This window comes from Oryctolagus cuniculus, chromosome 2 (genome assembly GCF_051225735.1).
Source record: "Oryctolagus cuniculus isolate XC-2025 breed Fujian yellow rabbit chromosome 2, ASM5122573v1, whole genome shotgun sequence".
Lineage (NCBI taxonomy): Eukaryota > Metazoa > Chordata > Mammalia > Lagomorpha > Leporidae > Oryctolagus > Oryctolagus cuniculus.
This window is the reverse complement of record NC_142868.1, coordinates 81,417,028-81,436,138: the sequence shown is the minus strand read 5'-3', so window position 1 is coordinate 81,436,138 and position 19,111 is coordinate 81,417,028. Positions and strand designations below refer to the sequence as shown.

At 39.0% G+C, this 19,111-nt stretch overlaps 1 protein-coding gene across 2 annotated transcripts in view; it reads right to left on the bottom strand.

The window, feature by feature from the left end:
• TNKS (tankyrase) overlaps positions 1-19,111 on the bottom strand; it is a 213,458-nt gene that overhangs the window by 57,415 nt on the left and 136,932 nt on the right. For both annotated transcript variants that reach the window (XM_008274070.5, XM_089327292.1), the window contains exons 6-11: positions 15,498-15,592; positions 14,041-14,107; positions 13,215-13,401; positions 11,507-11,628; positions 8,484-8,575; positions 8,322-8,400 (exon numbers count right to left, since the gene is read on the bottom strand). In XM_008274070.5, the coding sequence (XP_008272292.3) occupies positions 8,322-8,400; positions 8,484-8,575; positions 11,507-11,628; positions 13,215-13,401; positions 14,041-14,107; positions 15,498-15,592 (642 nt within the window). The remainder of the gene's footprint in view (positions 1-8,321; positions 8,401-8,483; positions 8,576-11,506; positions 11,629-13,214; positions 13,402-14,040; positions 14,108-15,497; positions 15,593-19,111) is intronic.

The following is a 19,111-nucleotide window of genomic DNA, read 5'->3' as shown; positions in this document are numbered from 1 at the left end:
AAATAAATAAATTAATTTTAAAATAGTTTATAGCAATTAGTACCTACATCAAGAAATTGGAAAAGTATTAAATAAATTATCTAACAATGCATTTCAAGGATCTAGAAGAACAAACCAAACCCCAAATTAGAAGGAAAGAAATAATTAAAAGTAGAGAAGGAAAAAAAAAAAAAATTGGACCAATAAAACAATATGAAGGATCAGTGAAATGAAGAGCTGTTTTTTTTTTGAAAAAAAAAAAAAAAATTGATATACCATTGGCCCAATTACAATCCCCCAACAAAGAGGGGGAGGAAAGACCCAAATTAATAAAATCAGAGATGAAAAAGGAGATGTTACAATGGATGCCACAGAAATAAACATAATCATCAGGAAATACTACAGTTATATGCCAACAAACCAGAAAATCTAGAAGAAATGGACAGATTTCTGGATACATACAATCTACTCAAACTGAGTCATGAAAATATAGAAAAGCTAAATGGATGAATAACCAAGACAGAGATTGAATCAATAATAAAGACCCTCCCAACAAAGAAAAGCCCAGGACTGGATGGCTTCACTAATTCCAATTCTTCTCAAACTATTCAAAACAATTGAAAAGGAAGGAATTCCCTGAAACTCCTTCTATGAGGCCTGCATCACCTCAATTCCAAAACCAGAAAAAGATACAACAAAGAAAGAGAATATCCCTGATGAACATAGATGCAAAAGTCCTCAATAAAATATTAGCTAAGCTAATCCAACAACATATCAGAAAGTTCATTCACCCAAATCAAGTAGGATTTATCCCTGGTATGCAGAGATGGCTCAACACAGGCAAATCAATAAATGTGATATGTTACATTAACTGAAGAATAAAAAAAAAATCTCAGTAGATGCAGAGAAAGCATGTGATAAAATACAATATCCTTTCATGATAAAAACCTTAAGCAAAGTGAGTATAAAAGGAACATTCCTCAACATGATCAAGGTAATAAATGACAAACCCACAGCCAGCATATTGAATGGGGAACCAGATAAGGGTGCCTACTTTCACCATTGCTATTCAATATAGTTCTGGAAGTTTTAGCCAGAGACATTAGGCAAGAAAAAGAAATCAAAGGTATAAAACTTAGAAAGGAGGAAGTAAAATTATTCCTATGCGCAGATGACAGGATCCTATATATATAGGGGAATCCAAAGACTCCACTAACAGACTCGTGGAACTCATAGAAGAGCTTGGTAAAGTTGCAGAATATAAAATCAACACACACAAATCAATTGCCTTTGAATACACAGACAACGCTAGGGCTAAGAAAGAACTTTGAAGATCAATCCCATTCACAGTAACTACAAAAAATTTTAAATGCCTCAGAATAAATTTAACCAAGAATGTGAAAGATCTCTACAATGAAATTACAAAACATTAAAGAAAGAAAAAAGAAGACACAGAAAAATGGAAGAATCTTCCATGGTCATGGATCATCATCATCAAAATGTCCATACTACTCAAGCAATTTATAGATTCAATGTGATCCCAATCAAAATATCAGACATTCTTCTCAAATCTAGAAAAAAGAACGCTAAAATTCATGTGGGAACACAAGAGATCCCAAATAGCTAAAGCAGTCTTAAACAACAAAAACAAAGCCAGAAGCATCACAATACTAGATTTCAAGACATACTACAGGGCAATTATAACCAAAACAGCCTAGTTGCTACAAAAACAGACATGGAGCCTAATAAAACAGAACAGAAGGCTCAAGAATTAACCCACACAGCTGCAACCACCTGATCTTTGACAAACAAGCTAAAATCAATCCCTGGAGAAAGGACAGTCTTTTCAACAAATGGTGCACTGGATTTATGCATGTAGAAGTATGAAGCAAGACCCCCTACTTCAGACCTTATGATAAAATCAACTTTCAGTGAATCAAAGATCTAAATCTATGTCCTGATACCATCAAATTACTAGATGAAAACATCTGGGAAACTCTGCAAGACACTGGCATAGGCAAAGACTTCTTGGGAAAAAAACTCAGAAGCACAGGCAATAAAGCAAAAACAGACAAAAGGGATTACATCAAGCTAAAATCTTCTGCACTGCAAAGGAAACACTCAACAAAGTGAAGAGGCAACTGATAGAATGGAAGAAAGTCTTTGCAAACCATGTATCTGATAAAGGATTAATATCCAGGCTATATAAAGAGCTTAAGAACTCAGGAATAACAAAACAATCCAGTTAAGAAATGGGCAAAGGACATGAACAGGGATTTTTCAAAGGATAAAATACAAATGACCAACAGACACAGGAAAAAATGCTCAAGATCACTAGTCATAAGGGAAATGCAAATAAAGACGACAGTGAGGTTTCACTTCACCCCTGTCAGAATGGCTATCATCAAAAAAAAAAAATATGCTGGGAAAGATACTGTTGGTGGGAATGTAAACCTAGTACAACCATTATGGAAGACAGTATGGAGATTGGCTCAGTTATCTGAAAATAGATCTACCCTATGACCCAGCCACCCCACTCCTGGGAATTTACCCAAAGAAAATTAAATCAATATATAACAGAGTTATTTGTACCCTCATGTTTATTGTAGCTGAATTCATAATAGCTAAGATAAGGAATCAACCCAGAAGTCCATAAGCAAAATGGATAAAGAAAATGTTGTATACATACACTATAGAATATTACTCAGCCATCAAAAAGAATGAAATCCTGTCTTTAGCCACAAAATGGATGTAACTAGAAACCATCATGCTTAGTGAAATAAACCAGCCTCAAAAAGAAAAATATCCTATTTTCTCTGATATGTAGCAGTTAATATAGGATACAAAAATGTATAGGAACAAAATGTACATCTTGAGATTTGATTCTTTTTTTTTTTTTAGTACTTGTTTATACTCTTGTGGAACCATGGTCTTTCTATTTTTTCACTTGTTGAATATTATGGTTAGTGGTGCATTAAGCCAGTGATTTGACTGGATTGAAATTATGGGGTTTTTTTCTTCAAAAATTAAAGAAAAAAGGAAGGAAAGGAGAATTGAAGGGGGGAAAGAAGGAAAGTATGGTTATCTTCTAAGAATTGTACCTATGAAATACAACAAATCAGTTTTCTTTATATTAATAAAAATTTTTTAAATGTCTATTTTTCTCTACTTGAAAGATAAGAGTGATAGAAAGAGAGACAGACAGACAGACAAAGAGAGATGGTCTATCAGTTGGTGCACCACCAAAATGGCCACAACAGCCAGGACTGGGCCAGGCTGAAGCTAGGAGCCAGGTACACTGTCTGGGTCTCCCATGTGGGTTGGTGGGTGACAGGGGCCCAGGCACTGGGGCCATCACCTACTGTCCCTATAATGCATCAGCGAGAAGCTGGATCAGAAGCAGAGTATCTGGTACTCAGATCAGCACTCCGACAGTGGATATAGGTGTTGCAAGCAGTGGTTTAAACAGGTGCACCACAATGCCCACACTTCATGAGTAATTTTAAAAGAAACATTCAAATTCCTCAAAAAATCAAAAAAGAGTCATATATAGATATTACAACGGTATGTATTTTCTTTGCTCTGTTAAAGGGCAAGACCTCACTTAGCTCATATGCCCTGAGAAATAACAGAGTAGACTAGATGTCATCAATCCAATGGCCATGTGAACAAGTTTGTCTCATTCATGATCTCTTTTCTCATCCCTGAGACTTGAAGAGACTGAACCAGGTGCAGGTGGTGTACCTGTCAGTACAGGCAAAATAGAGGTTGAAATATTGTATTTATATGACAGAGAAATCAGATAGAACCCAGTCTGTAGAAAGAAGAACGAAGCAGATGAACAAAGTTCAGCAGAGAAAAGGAATGACGTGACTTCAAAGAGGGAGGGAGAGAGAGTGCCAAGGTATACAACAGTACTGAAAATGCTGGTCTTCTGTTAATCTCAGCTATCATTCCTACATACAGTTAATTCACAGATGTAACTGACATTTATAGTAGCAAAAAAATAGATTTCCATTTGCACTTTCAATCTAGATTCATTTAGTCTGTTACAGGTAACCAAAATGCCCACGTGATACTGATTATTTTGGATTTCATTTTGATATGATCAAACCTCAGATAAAAGATCTCTAGTATCTTAAAAAGTACTTTTAACACCTTGATGTTACAAGAATCTATTTATTAATCCACTTCTAGAATAGTATAATAAAACCCTTATAATGAGCTAACACATTTTCCCAAAGTGAGTAGATTTGTGATCACCTCTCAATGTGAGAAATAAGCCTTTTAAGTGTGAATTACTATTGTCACAATATCTTCTTGTATACAATATAAATAAATCTGTCAAATTAAAATGTGAACAATCAAAAGAAATTCATTAATGTTTCAGGCATTTAACAGATGAACACTAATGGCAAAAGAGCAATGTTTCAGATCTGAAAAAAGCTCTTCTGAATTAAACTTTCTACTTTTAAGTATTAATAATTGCACATGCATTTTGGGTATAATTCCCCTCAATAATGACAGCAGACAATTCATTCGTGATAGAAGGTAGATTGCCAGGGTAGACTAACAATACTAAAGAAAAAAAATTGCCCCATGAAGGATTAAACCTCTTAGTCTTATTTAGGCTTTGTAGTAATCTTGCAAAGCAGGGCACATCAAACATAATTTTTTTTTTGAAGCACAGAAGTCTATTCCTAGTAAAAGTAGTTTTCTTAGAATACCTCCACTTCCTTATAACCCTCCTTTGCTTCCCAGCCATTTGTTTTCTAAACTTTTGCTGAATATTTCCTGCTTGCCCCTCCACATCTATATCCATTGCTCATCCTGTTGTATATCCTCGGAAAATCACTTGTATGGACCACATCCTACAGGATCTTCTGTCTTCAACTTTTATCGGATTTCACACCAGCAGGAGATAGTAAGCAGTGAAGAGTGAGGGGAACAGAATAAGACTACAGGCCCTGGAGCTGGCACTGTGGTGCAGTAGGTTAATCCTCTGCCTGTGGTGCCGGCATTCCATATGGGCGTGGGTTCTAGTTCCAGCTGCTCCACGATCCAGCTCTCTGCTATGGCCCGAGGAAGCAGCAGAAGATGACTCAAGTCCATGGGCCCCTGCACCCACACAGGAGACCCAAAAGATCCTGGCTCCTGGCTTCATATCAGCTCAGCTCCAGCCATTGCGGCCATTTGGGGAATGAACCAGCAGATGAAAGACCTTTCTCTCTGTCTCTCCTTCTCACTGTCTGTAACTCTACCTCTCAAAATAAATAAATAAAATCTTAAAAAAAAAAAAAAAAAAACAAAAACCAGCACTACAGGTGCTGCTGATGGCTCTCACTAGATAGCTGTGTTCTCTTGTTCACAGTAACCTTTACCTTCTGTGGCCTCTTGAAGCCAGGGGTGGCACTGACTCCCCACTTGCTGCTAGAGCCATCTCAATCCTTGCTGATTTTCTTAAACTTTGCCTATACCTTTGTATTCCTTTTGTTAGAACTTTTGTCAAATTATTCACTTTGAGTTTGCTGCTTCTTGCCAAGATCCCAACTGCCACAACTTCTATATCTCCAGGGTATCTTCCAAAGCTACCAGAGCTCTCATCTGAAAATGGGGAAATTAAATGTCCCCGTCTAGCTTGATTTCTTTCTGCAGCATGGGTCACCTACTCCTTCTTCGTGTTCTCACTGCACTCAGTAGCTACCGTGACAAAGCTTTTCTTTCCTCTTTGCATTACTGCTCTATAAACACAGGTAATTCTCAAACATCTTAATTTAGCCCTCAATCTCTCTAGGGATTCTCTACTGGAGCCCCTATCCACCCTCACAATGGAAGATTACTATGTCAGTGGTTTCCTATTGCCATATCTTTTATTGTTGGCTTTATCTAAATGGACTTCTACCTAAATGTCCAATTATCACATGAAATCTAAGTATAAAATCATTATCAAAACCTAGAAGCACTTTCTCTGGCTTTCTTATGTTCATTTTATCATCCTTTTCTAAGTCCATTCTAACACCCAATTCATTCCTAAACATTAAAATCATCCCTTCTTAAGTGGCTTTTCTCTTTGTCTTCCTTTTTTACTAGTGATGTTGCTAAATTGATTCAGGATCAGTCAAGTTTGATAACTATATTAATTCCAAATGGGTATTTCTCATGGGAAAATGCACTGTCTTGATCATTTTACATGCTAATAGGGATTAAATGTCTGTTTTAGAAAAATTACATAATTAAATGGAAATAAACAGTATACAAGTGTCTGAAAAGACAAATATGGAAAAAATGCTCATAACCATTCGTAATTAATGCATTGTTTGTATACTAAGAACTATACTATGTGCTTTAAGATACAAGCCCATTTGAGTTTTACAAACAAGCCTGTAGGCAAGGTTTTTTATTTTTTATTTTTATTTTACTTTATTTTTTTGCAAATCACTGATGAATCAATTGAGGCTGGAGGAAATGTGGTTCAAAGTCACCAAACTAGAAAGTGGAGGATTCTAAACTAAAAAAAGCATGTCTGTTAAGGTTATCTGTGCAGTACGTTCAATTTCACTTGCATAATGAAACTAAACTTTGTTTTTATTACCAATCTTTGCACAAAAAGAATATTTTGACTCATAAAAATACTAAGTTATGTCTAAAACAAATTAGGTGATGGTAATTAGTCTCCCTCTAAAATTCTTCTGCCTTAGTCTGAGAAATTAACTCATTAAGGGGATGGGAGGGCAACAGGGTAGTGGGAGGAGCGTAAGCAGGTGAGTCCTAATTTAAAGATGAAGCTGCTTGTTCCAAAGGTGCTTCCAGAATGAAATGGAATTAAGAGTTGCCTGAAAATGAATTAGATATCATGAGTTACAACCCCCACCCCCGGGGGAGGGAACTAAGTAAGAGAAAGCTGGGGGCCAACAGTGCAAAGTGAGATTTTACTAAGATATTAATCACCAGATACCCCAACCCTGAGGGATAGCATACTGCTTTGGAACAAGGGAATGAGTGAACAGCAGTAGATATGGCATCTGTGATCTGAGAGTAATGGTGGCAATTCCTATCTATTGACTTATTATTCGTATTAAATGTGACTTTTTTCCCTCCATTTCAAAGTGCCTCATAGCAAGAGTTCTCAATTCAGCTGAACTGTAGAGGAAAGACTAGGGAGTATATTCAGAAGCCATTCTGGATCATTGGCTGAGTGTTTAAAAATTATACATGCCTCACTGATGAACTAAAATGTTACTCATGAGAACGGATTATGCACATGAAAGGCAGATAAAGATTGAGAGCCACAGAACCAGGGTAATGCTAACTAGGATGGTTATAAAATAATGTTGCTTTCATTGAATGTTTATGAAATGAAATGACTCACAGGGGACAATAAATAGATTTTATTTTCCTAAAATGAAGGGCATTATTCATGGATTTTCAAGAGCATAATAAATGTCATAAAATATTTACAAGACAGATAGGTCAACAAGAAACTTATGATGCTCATAAGTATAGCAGAAAGCCTGCTTAGCTTAGTATTTTCTCCTTGACAGAGCAAGAAGATATTACTCATATAAGGTAGTAGTTGTAGCTACAAAACAGGTAATAAATGTAGAGAACTCTATTCTTTTTTAGTCTTACTCCTTTCTATTTTTTAATTAAAATCATCAAATGTCCTTTTAAAGCAGTGAAATTCAAGTTTTTGGATCATGTACTCTATGAGTGAAAAAATGTTTTGGGAACCCTCTCAAATATGTACGTGTGTTCATTGTAAATTATATCTAAGAAGTGCTGTACTGGATTACTATACAAAACTCTTAAAATAGAAATTATAAAGGATGAGAAAAGGATGAAATAATTACAAATGGTACAAAATATCTTTGGGCTCTAATTTTAAAGACTTCAAAATCTTACAAAAATTGTGACACAGAGATTCGAGGGTCTGAGAATCTAAGTTCATTTTTGACAGCTGGTCCCAATGGCTCTTTTCTGAAAATATTTCATACAGATACATGGGGCCAATGAAAGCGAGGCATTGCTAATTGTGTCTAGTAAATTATAATGCTTATTTTAATGTGATTAATTATGCTAACATCTTAACTGAAATTCTGTAAAATTCTTGATATTTTTGCAAAATTAGTAGGATGTGTTACATTATGAAGGTTTTGACAAGTTTAGAAATCATCTAAACACAAATTAGTTAAGATTTTTAAACAGGTAAGATAATCCAGTTATCATTTGTGCAGATACGATGGCCTGATGACATCAGCATTTACATAAACGATCTTCTGGTAAACCACCAGAGAAGTAGCAGGCTGCAGAGCCAGGCACTTCACTGCCAGTGTGAGCCTCACCTTTGCTCCATGTTTGTGCAGCACTTCCATGACGTCATTGTGAGCCCTCTCTGCCGCAACATGCAGGGGAGTCATGAAACTGCAGAGAAGAGAAAGGAAAAGGTAATCTCCTCTCCGACTTTGACTGTAAGAGGGAACAGCTCCTTCTGCAATCACACTTACTCTTTATTTTTTTCATTCACATTTGCTCCTTTTCTAAGTAACAATTCCGTCACTTGCTTTCGTTTGGGATGCAGGGAAGCCACAGCACAATGCTATAAAGGAAACAAAACTAAGTTAGTAAAATAAACTTCTGCTTAAAAGTAGATTTCTCAATTAACTAGCACCTGTTGATGATTTAGAACATGGTTATCTCAGAGAGCATCAGAACATGATGATATAGTCTACCTTCTGGGGATGATCCATATTCCCTCAAAACACACTGGAAGTACAAAACGTAAGCCTTTAAACCAAGGTGAAATTATGTTCTTGTTAACATTAAAAGAAATCTTGTTTCTTTTCCCTTAGCTGGTGAATAATTATGCGGTATACTAATAATGAAAGCATTAGAATACTAACTCTTCAAAGCTACAGAAATCTCCAACTAAAATACTCAATGCTTCATTAGGCCACAGGCCACTCACATCAATATTTCCCAGTCTCTCCCACACACCTAGCACTGTAAGATAATAAGCTTATAAACACCTAGCACTATAGGATACTAAGCCTATAAATACCTAGCACTATAGTATAATAAGCTTATATGACCAGGGATTGCATAGGAAAAGTAACAGCCTCGGGAATTTGTTTAGGGGAAGAAATAGTCTCAAAAATTTTATATTTTACTGTAATAATTACACAACTTTTGTATTCTGCTTTAAAAAATTTTTTTAAAGATTTTATTTATTCATTTGAGAGGAAGAGTTACAGACAGTAAGAGGGAGAGACAAAGAGAAAGGTCTTCCTTCCATTGGTTCACTCCCCAGATGGCCACAACAGTCAGAGCTGCGGCGATCTGAAGCCAGGAGCTTCCTCCTGGTTTCCCATGCAGGTGCAGGGGCCCAAGGAGTTGGGCCATCCTCCACTGCCTTCCTGGGCCATAGCAGAGAGCTGGATTGGAAGAGAACCAGCACCCACATGGGATGCCGGCGCCACAGGCAGAGGGTTAACCAACTTCACCATGGTGCTGGCCCCTATTTTTTATTTTTTAAAGATTTATTTATGTATTTGAAAGGCAGAGTAACAGAGAGGCAGAGGCAGAGGCAGAGGCAGAGGCAGAGAGAGAGAGAGAGAGAGTCTTCCATTTGGTGGTTCAGTCACTGGATGGTCGGAGCTGCACCAATTGGAAGCCAGGAGCCAGGAGCTTCTTCCGGGTCTCCTACGCGGGTGCATGGGCCCAAGGACTTGGGCCATCTTCCACTGCTTTCCCAGGCCATAGCAGAGAGCTGGATTGGAATTGGAGCAGCCAGGACTTGAACTGGTGCCCACATGGGATGCCGGCACTGCAGGTGGCAGCTTTACACACTATGCCACAGCACTGGCCCCTTCTGCATTATCTTAATATTAACGTTTGAGAGTAGGCAATGTGGGACAGTGGATACAATCCCTGCTTGGTATGCCTGCACCCATTATCAGAGTGTCTGCTTTATGTCCCTGCTACTTTGCGTGTCTGATCCAGCTTGCTGCTAATATACCTGGGAGGCAGTGGATAATAGCTCAAGTACTTTACTCACCACCACCCACCTAGAAGACCCTGATGGAGCTCCTGATTCCTGGCTTTAGCCTGGCCCAGGCCTGGTTGTTGTGGGCACTTGAGAGAGTGAGCCAGTGGACGGAAGATTTCTTTTTTCCTGTCTGTCCCCCTCTCTTCTGTCATTCTACTTCTTAAGTAAGTAAATCTTCGAAAATATTACATTGATATTTGTATTACAATCAAACAAAAATACTTCCTTGCATCATCCTTTTGAGTAATTGTATTCAAAGTACTAGTTACTTTGAATGAATACTCCAAAAAGATAACTCAGGTATATTCTGTGGTGATGTGTACCTCCTGGCATAACATGTGTATCTTGAATGTATCCGAGCCCATTTGAGGATCATGGATTTGAGGGCACATACAGCTGGCCCTGTCTTACTTGTGAATTTTTTAATGTTTTCAGCAGATGTTGACTAAAGTTTGACCTTTTTGGGTTAGATATGTGTGAGAACATTAAGCAAGGTATATTCAGAGGTTTGTGATACAAATATCACAGATGCTTCAACTGAATTAAGGAGCAATAACTGGCCCTATACTTTTGCCTTAATGCAGTCAGTGATAGAGAAGAATACATAAATCTTTCTGAAAGTGCATTAGAAGAAAAAAGATGAATAATTTTAATGACAATATGATATAGAACAGAAAATTCATAATCTCATAATTCATAATTTCAGTATGAATATAATTAGTATTTGAATGTAATTGCTCAAAAGGATGACGTAAATCTTTGGAAACACATCTTATAATTTTCTACATGCAAAAAATATAAGAATGGGGCCGACACCGTGGCTCACTTGGTTAACCCTTTGCCTGTGGCGCAGGCATCCCATATGAACACCGGGTTCTAGTTCTGGTTGCTCCTCTTCCAGTCCAGCTCTCTGCTGTGGCCCAGGAAGGCAGTGTAGGATGGCCCAAGTGCTTGGGCCCCTGCACCCACATGGGAGACCAGGAGGAAGCTCCTGGCTCCTGGCTTTGGTTTGGCGTATCTCCAGCCATAGTGGCCATTTAGGGGGTGAACCAACGAAAGGAACACCTTTCTCTCTGTCTCTCTCTCTCTCACTGTCTAACTCAAATATTATATATATATATATATACACACACACACACACACACATATAGGATTTAGCTAATAAACTCAAGAGAAAGAAGATTCTATTGGGAAAATCATATGTTGTATCTTTTGGAATCATTGGCTATAAAGGTAGATTGTTTTATATTAAGTTTGTGTAAAGACAAAGGTACAATAATTGCCAAATGAAGGCTGACCAAATGTCAGTTCGCATAGCCATGAAAGGAATCATCATCTGAACCAAAATTAACAATCAGTACAAGCAAAATGCAAATTCCTGGCATTTTCCACACTAAAATCAAGGTTTCTGAAATGAAAATCATATTCTGTGCTTACACTACTGTTACAGACCCAAAGAATGGATGAACAATAACATCTTACCAGTGCTGTTTCATGAGACTGTGGTTGTTTGAAATTAATGATTTCCAAAGCAAGAGTTTTTTTAACTTTGGCTAGGTCTGCTTCCCTGGCTGCTTGCAGTAAAGAATGACCTTTAAATTCATCTGTCAATGAAATAATGGTTGACATAAAAAAGGTTTAAAAATAATAACACTTTTCAGCATGATTACATACATAGAAAAATTAGTATTTTTACACATTCCTCCATTTTTAATAAGAAATACAACACTATAATGAGAATGCAGGATGAGGGCGTGATTAATGTGGAGTTCATAAAGATGCACATACAAAGACATTTATTGCAACAAAATTTTAAAACAATTCATCTAAATATCCATCAAAAGGAAATCAGAGGCAGGCACCGTGGCACTGCAGGTTAAGCCATCGCTTGCATCACTCACATCCCATATCAGAGTGCTTGAGTCCTGGCTGCCCTGCTTCCTATCCAGTTTCCTAATAATGTACTTGGGCAATTAGCAGATGATGGCCCCAGTATCTGGGCCCCTGCCATTCATGTGGGAGACCAGGATGGAGTTCCTGGCTCTCAGCTTTGGCCTGGATGAGCTGGGGTCAATGCAGCCATTTGAGGAGCGAACCAGTGGATGGTTCGCTCTCTCCCTCTCTATTACTCTGCCTTTTAAATAAAATTAAAACACACACACACACACACACACAAGATTGTGCAACCTTGCAAGGCTTGGGAAAATATGAGTACTCAAAAATGTTGAATATAATCTATTATTATCAATGGCACAAAAATAGAAGCTCTTATGATGTCAGAGATTTTTTCCCTGATTTGCACACTGCTGTATTCCCAGTGCCTGGCTCATAGTAAGTACTCAATAAGTGGTTCCTGATGGACTCATTCTCATTAGCTTTAAAGAAAAGAAGCAGCAGCTGCTGCCACTGCTGCCTTAACAAATTAATTAGTTTTAGGCTTGAATAAAACCATAACATATAGTATGTGTGTACAAGATTCCTGTGGAAGTCATAGAGAGAAGTAAAAGTGTATGATTAGAAATGAGGATTATAAACTAGCATTCCTGTAAAAATGGAAGGATAACTGTGGGGAGCAGCTCGGACTAGACTAAGTTACTGGAATTAAGACTTATTCTATGCATCTGCTCTCCTCTGTGGGGAGCAGCTCGGACTAGACTAAGTTACTGGAATTAAGACTTATTCTATGCATCTGCTCTCCCACAATATGGCGCTGGGAGAGAAGTAAACAGCTTCCGCACAGCTGCCTCCAGTTCAACCAATAAACTGTAGGACCTGCTCCTGATTGGAGAGCAGCGTACTCGGCGTGTGGGCAGCCGAGTTGGGATTGGCGGAAGAGGACTATAAAGGAGGAGAGAGACGGCATGCACCGGGAACATCTATGGGGGACATCTAAGGGGAACACCTGTGCAGCCCCCGAGAAGAGCCGGCCGGCGGTGTGCCGCTCCCCTGCGGAAGTGGGGAATGCGGCCAGGGGGAACTGCCCTTCCACGGAGGTGGAAGGGATAGTAGCCAACCCGGGAAGAACCAGCAGCAAACCCGGGGAGGGCCGAGCAGACAAAAGAACAGCGCAGGGTCCTGTGTCGTTCCTCCACGAAGAGGGGGAGCGACAGATAACATCTAAGTTAGGTAAAACACGAGCCCTAGTAACAATTGCTATCAGCAATATTGATTTTAGGATCCAGATACATACAAGTCAATCTCTCTCGGAGTTCAGGAGTTGGAGCCATGTCCACAGCACTTTTGCCGTGGCAGTTGACTAGCGTAGGGTCGGCACCATGGCTGAGTAACAAGGAGCAGACTTCAACGCGGTTCTTGGAAGCAGCCTCGTGCAGTGGAGTAAACTGCCAGAGATCCATGGCGTTCACACAAGCTCCATGCTGAACAGAGAAAGTGCTACGTCAGTAACCATTTTGCTGTATTAAATGAAACTCAGAAGATATTTCATTGCAAATTTCAGTCATGGCTTTCTGAAATGTGAATGACTTTTATTTCAATAATTTCAGCTGTTAAAAACAGGTTAAATTAAGTGGGTCATTTTGAAAATTTTAAGGCAATAGTAATTTTTAAAATTATTTTATTCTCTTAGGCTGGCACTGTGGTACAGTGGGTTAAAGCCCTGGCTTGCAGTGCTGGCATCCCATATGGGTACCGATTTAAGTCCCAGCTGTTCCACTTCCAATGCAGCTCCCTGCTAATGTGCCTGGGAAAGCAGCAGAGGATGGCCCAAGTGCTTGGGCTCCTGCACCCAAGCAAGAAACGCAAAAGAAGCTCCTGGCTCTTGGCTTCAGATAGGCTCGGCTCCAGTCATTATGGCCATTCGGGGACTGAACCAATGGATGGAAGACCTCTCTCTCTCTCTCTCTACCCCTCCTTGTAACTCTTTCAAATAAATAAAATAAATCTTAAAAAAAATTATTCTCTTAAAAATCTTATTGGCCAAGAAACACAGAAAAGCTAACTCTTTTTCTGAAGCAAATGGTACTTAGTATTTTGACACTTAGTATATTTCCTCATACCTTTAGCAGCAGTTCTGTGACTTCATAATGTCCATATGAGCATGCATTATGAAGAGGTACAAGTCCACTAAATAAAAAAAGGCAAATCAAAATACTTAAATTTCAGACAACTTAGTCATTTATTCCTGAAATACTAAGAAACAAATCCCCCATATTATATTGAAATATATCTATTTAATTAAAAGAATTCAAAGTACAATGTTCACATTTTGTATATTTATTGGTTTTTTTTGCTTGAACTCCTTAAAGATGATAAAACATCAATTAGAATAACATTGAGGCAAAAAGATTTTGTGCTAATTGATAACTACATACTTTATAAATCAAGTATTTATAGGAAATAAAAGTTAATTGGTAGTGAATTGAAACTTTCCTGTTATTTTCCTTCACTTTCATGATAATTTCCAGCATAAGAATTAAATATCCCACTATTAAAATGTGCATGTCAAAGTATCCAAGTGAGTCAGAACTCCCTTTTTCGGTGCTGTACTTCTCTTGATGACTCACCTATCATGCACCCATCTGTTTTCAGAGATGCACAAGGACAGAGATGCACAAGAGCATCAGACATTCTAAGCTCCTACACTATTGGGACACCATTCACATACGGCACAAAACCTGGTGCAGGCAAGAGAGACAGCACTGAGACGAGCAGACTTGAAATGGATGGATTTCCGTTCTCATAAACGTCTCAAGTACTGCGTTCATTTCTGTTTCTTGATATTGAGGGTGCAAAGTGAAAGAAACACTCCTCGAGGGCGTCTCTTCTTTCTGCTCCAGTCACAAGCCTGCAACGTGAGCTCATCACCTGGGTGCTAGCATCAGTTATCTTTTAGATCTTAAGATGGGAGGATGAGAGATGTTAGCCTGCCCCAGTGTTCATATATCCCTAGAGTATAGACAGGAAACTGGTGCAAAAGTTTTCTAAAACTCTTCAGAGTTTTCTAAAACTATTCAGAAAACAAATGGCATAACTGCTTTCTGGGCTCCCACCTATTTATCCCCTTCCCATACTATCCTTCCTAAGGTCCCCCTAGGTTTTTGTCAGTTTAGATATCCATGATTTCACTAGGGAAAAATCCTCCCACCAAATGAACACTTTGAATACTTAACATTTTGGTTTATTAACTAAAAGAGATAATCCTTTCATATCTGATATGATAACTATGCTACTGGATTATCTTAACTTTCCATTTGTTTTCTGTTTCTAAAATACAACTTAAGAACTGAAAAATGATGACTGCAATTGACAAACATATTTGAATTTTAAATAACAGAACTGCCATACAATTAAATGATTTAGGAAACTATAAGTATCCTTAATAAATAGGTACATATCAAAATTATCTTATTATTAAACTTTGTCTAGTACTTAAAAACTATAGATTAGCAGAGGATGAAAATAAGGCATAATAATTCATAAACAGAGTCATAAGGAAATAAATTTTTACACCTACCCTTTGTCTTTTGCATGAACATCAGCACCATGCTGAAGAAGAAGCTGAACTATTCGAACTCTGTTGTAGCCCGCCGCTAGATGTAAAGGAGTGGACTAGAAAACAGGAACAAAAACACATTCCCCTTGTCAGACAAAAAATTCTTGCTTCGCCATTTTAATATGTATTCAGAATTCAACATAATGACAGTTAACGCAAAATACTGGGTTGAAATGCCAAAACTTCACCTTTCATCACTGCACGACAGATAAGTCACCCTCCTCAGAAATACGTTCTAACTTCTGTGACATCTGCTGCGGTTTGAATATGGTTTGTCCTCACCAAAAATTATGCTGAGGCTTGGGGCTCAGTTCAACAGTGTTGAGAGATGCCGGGGCCTTTTAGAGGGATCAATGCTTTTCTCATAGGAAGAACTCATGAGTTTTGTGCTGGACTGGACTGGTTAGCACAAGAGAAAGTGCTTAGGAAGTGAGTTTGGCTTGCTTAGCTCACTCTCTTGTGTCCTCCCTCAACCATGTGACTTCCGACCCCTCTCGTGTGTTCTGTGCCATGCAGTGGGAGGTGGCTAAAGGGCCCAATTTCTTTTTTTTTTTTTTTTTTTTTTTTTTGACAGGCAGAGTGGACAGTGAGAGAGAGAGACAGAGAGAAAGGTCTTCCTTTGCCGTTGGTTTACCCTCCAATGGCCGCCGCGGTCGGTGCGCTGCGGCTGGCGCACCGCGCTGATCCGATGGCAGGAGCCAGGATCCAGGTGCTTCTCCTGGTCTCCCATGGGGTGCAGGGCCCAAGCACCTGGGCCATCCTCCACTGCACTCCCTGGCCACAGCAGAGAGCTGGCCTGGAAGAGGGGCAACCAGGACAGAATCCGGTGCCCCGACCGGGACTAGAACCCGGTGTGCCGGCACGGCAAGGCGGAGGATTAGCCTAGTGAGCCGCGGCGCCGGCCCTAAAGGGCCCAATTTCTAGCCACAGATTGGGAACCAAATGAATCCTTTTCATTATACATTTACCTGATACTGGGCATTTTGTTATAGCGACATGAAACAAAGACATCACACATTTCCCTACTTGTTTTTCAAGATCTTCAGTAATCAAACCCTATCCTATCTCCCCTACATTATTTCTGATTTCTTTCCAAAATAAACCATCCTCATTGTTTTGACAAGACATGCCAGGGCACACATTCTCTACAACTGGAAATACTTCTCTGTATCCTGCTTATATCCTGTCCTTTCACATTCTAACATTTAAATCGCAATTCTATCATAAATCTTTAAAGACATAGCTTGCAAAATGTCTTTAACAAGAAAGATCAAAAAGCATCCCTAAAGAACTATTTGAAGAAATGTGAGTGGAAACAAAAAAAAATGAAGCTTATTCATTCCATATGGCTGCTAGTAATGGGTCAAAACTACATTCCAACAGAGAATTTAATTCTTCTATTGTATGTACCCCCCACACCCATCATAAACACAGGAGAAAATGTAGTTTCTTCTCAACTAATTTCTGCCACATTTTAATTTGAAACATTCGGCTAAAATTTAATCCAATTAAAGTAATCAAAATTCCCCTCAGTTTTTTAAAAAATCAGAAATAACATCATGTTAATTAAAAACTTCTCTGCAACCAAAGCAATTTTCCAATGTGGCCCTGTTAAAATACAACAGGTTTTCGTGCAAACTCTAATATACTTTAATGTCTTCTCTTTCATTTTCCTTGTCTTCTATTTGGGCCTTACTAAGATTTTTCCACTTATTTTCTTCATACATTCTAAATTAAAAACATAATACATATTACACTACCTGTTACCACTTTCAAAGCACTCCGTACACTTTAAATACACACACACACACATTTTTGACTGTTTAAAAAACCTTTTGAGCAATACGCAGCTATTAATCAAAAGACCATGTGTAGATTAGAAGAATTCTGAAGAGGAAAGTCAGAAAACCTGATTATGGTCCCAAATCTTGGGAAATTCTGTGAAAGTCACACTACCTGTATGTTTCAGTTTTTGTATATATAACGAAGTCACTCACGTCAGCTATTGCAAAAACTAAAGTTTTCTGTCTATGCAAATTCTTTTTTAAAAATTTATTTGAGGGGCCGGTGCTGTGGAGTAGCAGGTAAAGCTGCCACCTGCAGTGCTGGCATCCCATATGGGTGCTGGTTTGAGTCCCGGCTGCTCTACCTCCAATCCAACTCTCTGCTATGGCCTGGGAAAGCAGTGGAAGATGGCCCAACTCCTTGGGCCCCTGCAGCCACGTGCGAGACCAGGAAGAAGCTCTTGGCTCCTGGCTCCAGATTGGTACAGCTCTGGCCGTTATAGCCATCTAGGGAGTGAACCACCCAGTGGAAGACCTCTCTCTCTCTCTCTGCCTCTCCTGTTCTCTTTGTGTAACTCTTTCAAATAAACAGATAAATCTTTAAAAATTTTTATTTGAAAGGCAGAGTTTACAGAGAGAGTGAGGGAGAGACAAACAGAGAGACATCTTCTCCCCAAAAGGCCACAATGGCCAGAGCTGAACTGGTCTGTAGCTAGGAGCCAAGAGCTTCTTCCAGGTCTCCCACCTGGGTTGCCGGGGCCCAAGCACACGGGTGATCTTCTGCAGCTTTCCCAGGCACATGAGCAGAGAGATGGACTGGAAGTGGAGTAGCTGGGACTCAAATCAGCACCCATATGGGATTCTGGGCATCACAGGCGATGGCTTTATCAGCTCTGCCACGATGCTAGCCCCACATTTTCAAGATACAAAATGCTGAACAATTAAATTTTTTGTACTATCTAATGACAAGCCCAGCCAAGTTTCTGCTTTCAGATACATGTCAAATGTCCTTGCAAATGATACTGCCAGAGAGTATTAAGGTATTTTCAGAACTGTTATTTTGCCTTTTACAAAGATATTTTTGCTGATAATGAAGTTTAAGTTAACTCTTTTCTTTTTCTTTAATATTTCAAACAAGTTTTTCTGCTGTCTTCTGGCTCGCATTGGTTGTTTTTTTTTTTTTATTTGACAGAGTTATAGACAGTGAGAGACAGACAGAGAGAAAGGTCTTCCTTCCACTGGGCCACCTCCCAAATGGCCGCTACAGCTGGCGCTGTGCTGATCTGAAGCCAGTAGCCATGTGCTTCCTCCTGGTCTCCCACACGGGTGCAGGGCCCAAGCACTTAGGCCATCCTCCACTGCCTTCCTGGGCCACAGCAGAGAACTGGACTGGAAGAGGAGCAACCGGGACTAGAACCCAGTGCCCATATGGGATGCCGGCATTGCAGGTGGAGGATTAACCAAGTGAGCCACGGCGCCGGCCCTCGCATTGTTTCAAGACTAGAAGTCTGCCACCATCCTTATTCTTTTTGTTCCTTCGTACATGTTCTTTCCTTTGGATACTTTAATATTTTCTTTTATCATTGGCTTTAAGAAATTTGATTATGATGAACTTTTGGATAGTTTCCTAAAGTTATTTATTTATTTACTGTGCTTAGGCTTGGTAAACTTCTTGGACCTGTTTTCACTAAGTCTGGAAAACTTGAGCTTTTATATCATCAAATATTCTTTTCTGCTCCCTCATATTTATAGGAATTGCATGATATTCTGGTCAACAACAGACTACATACA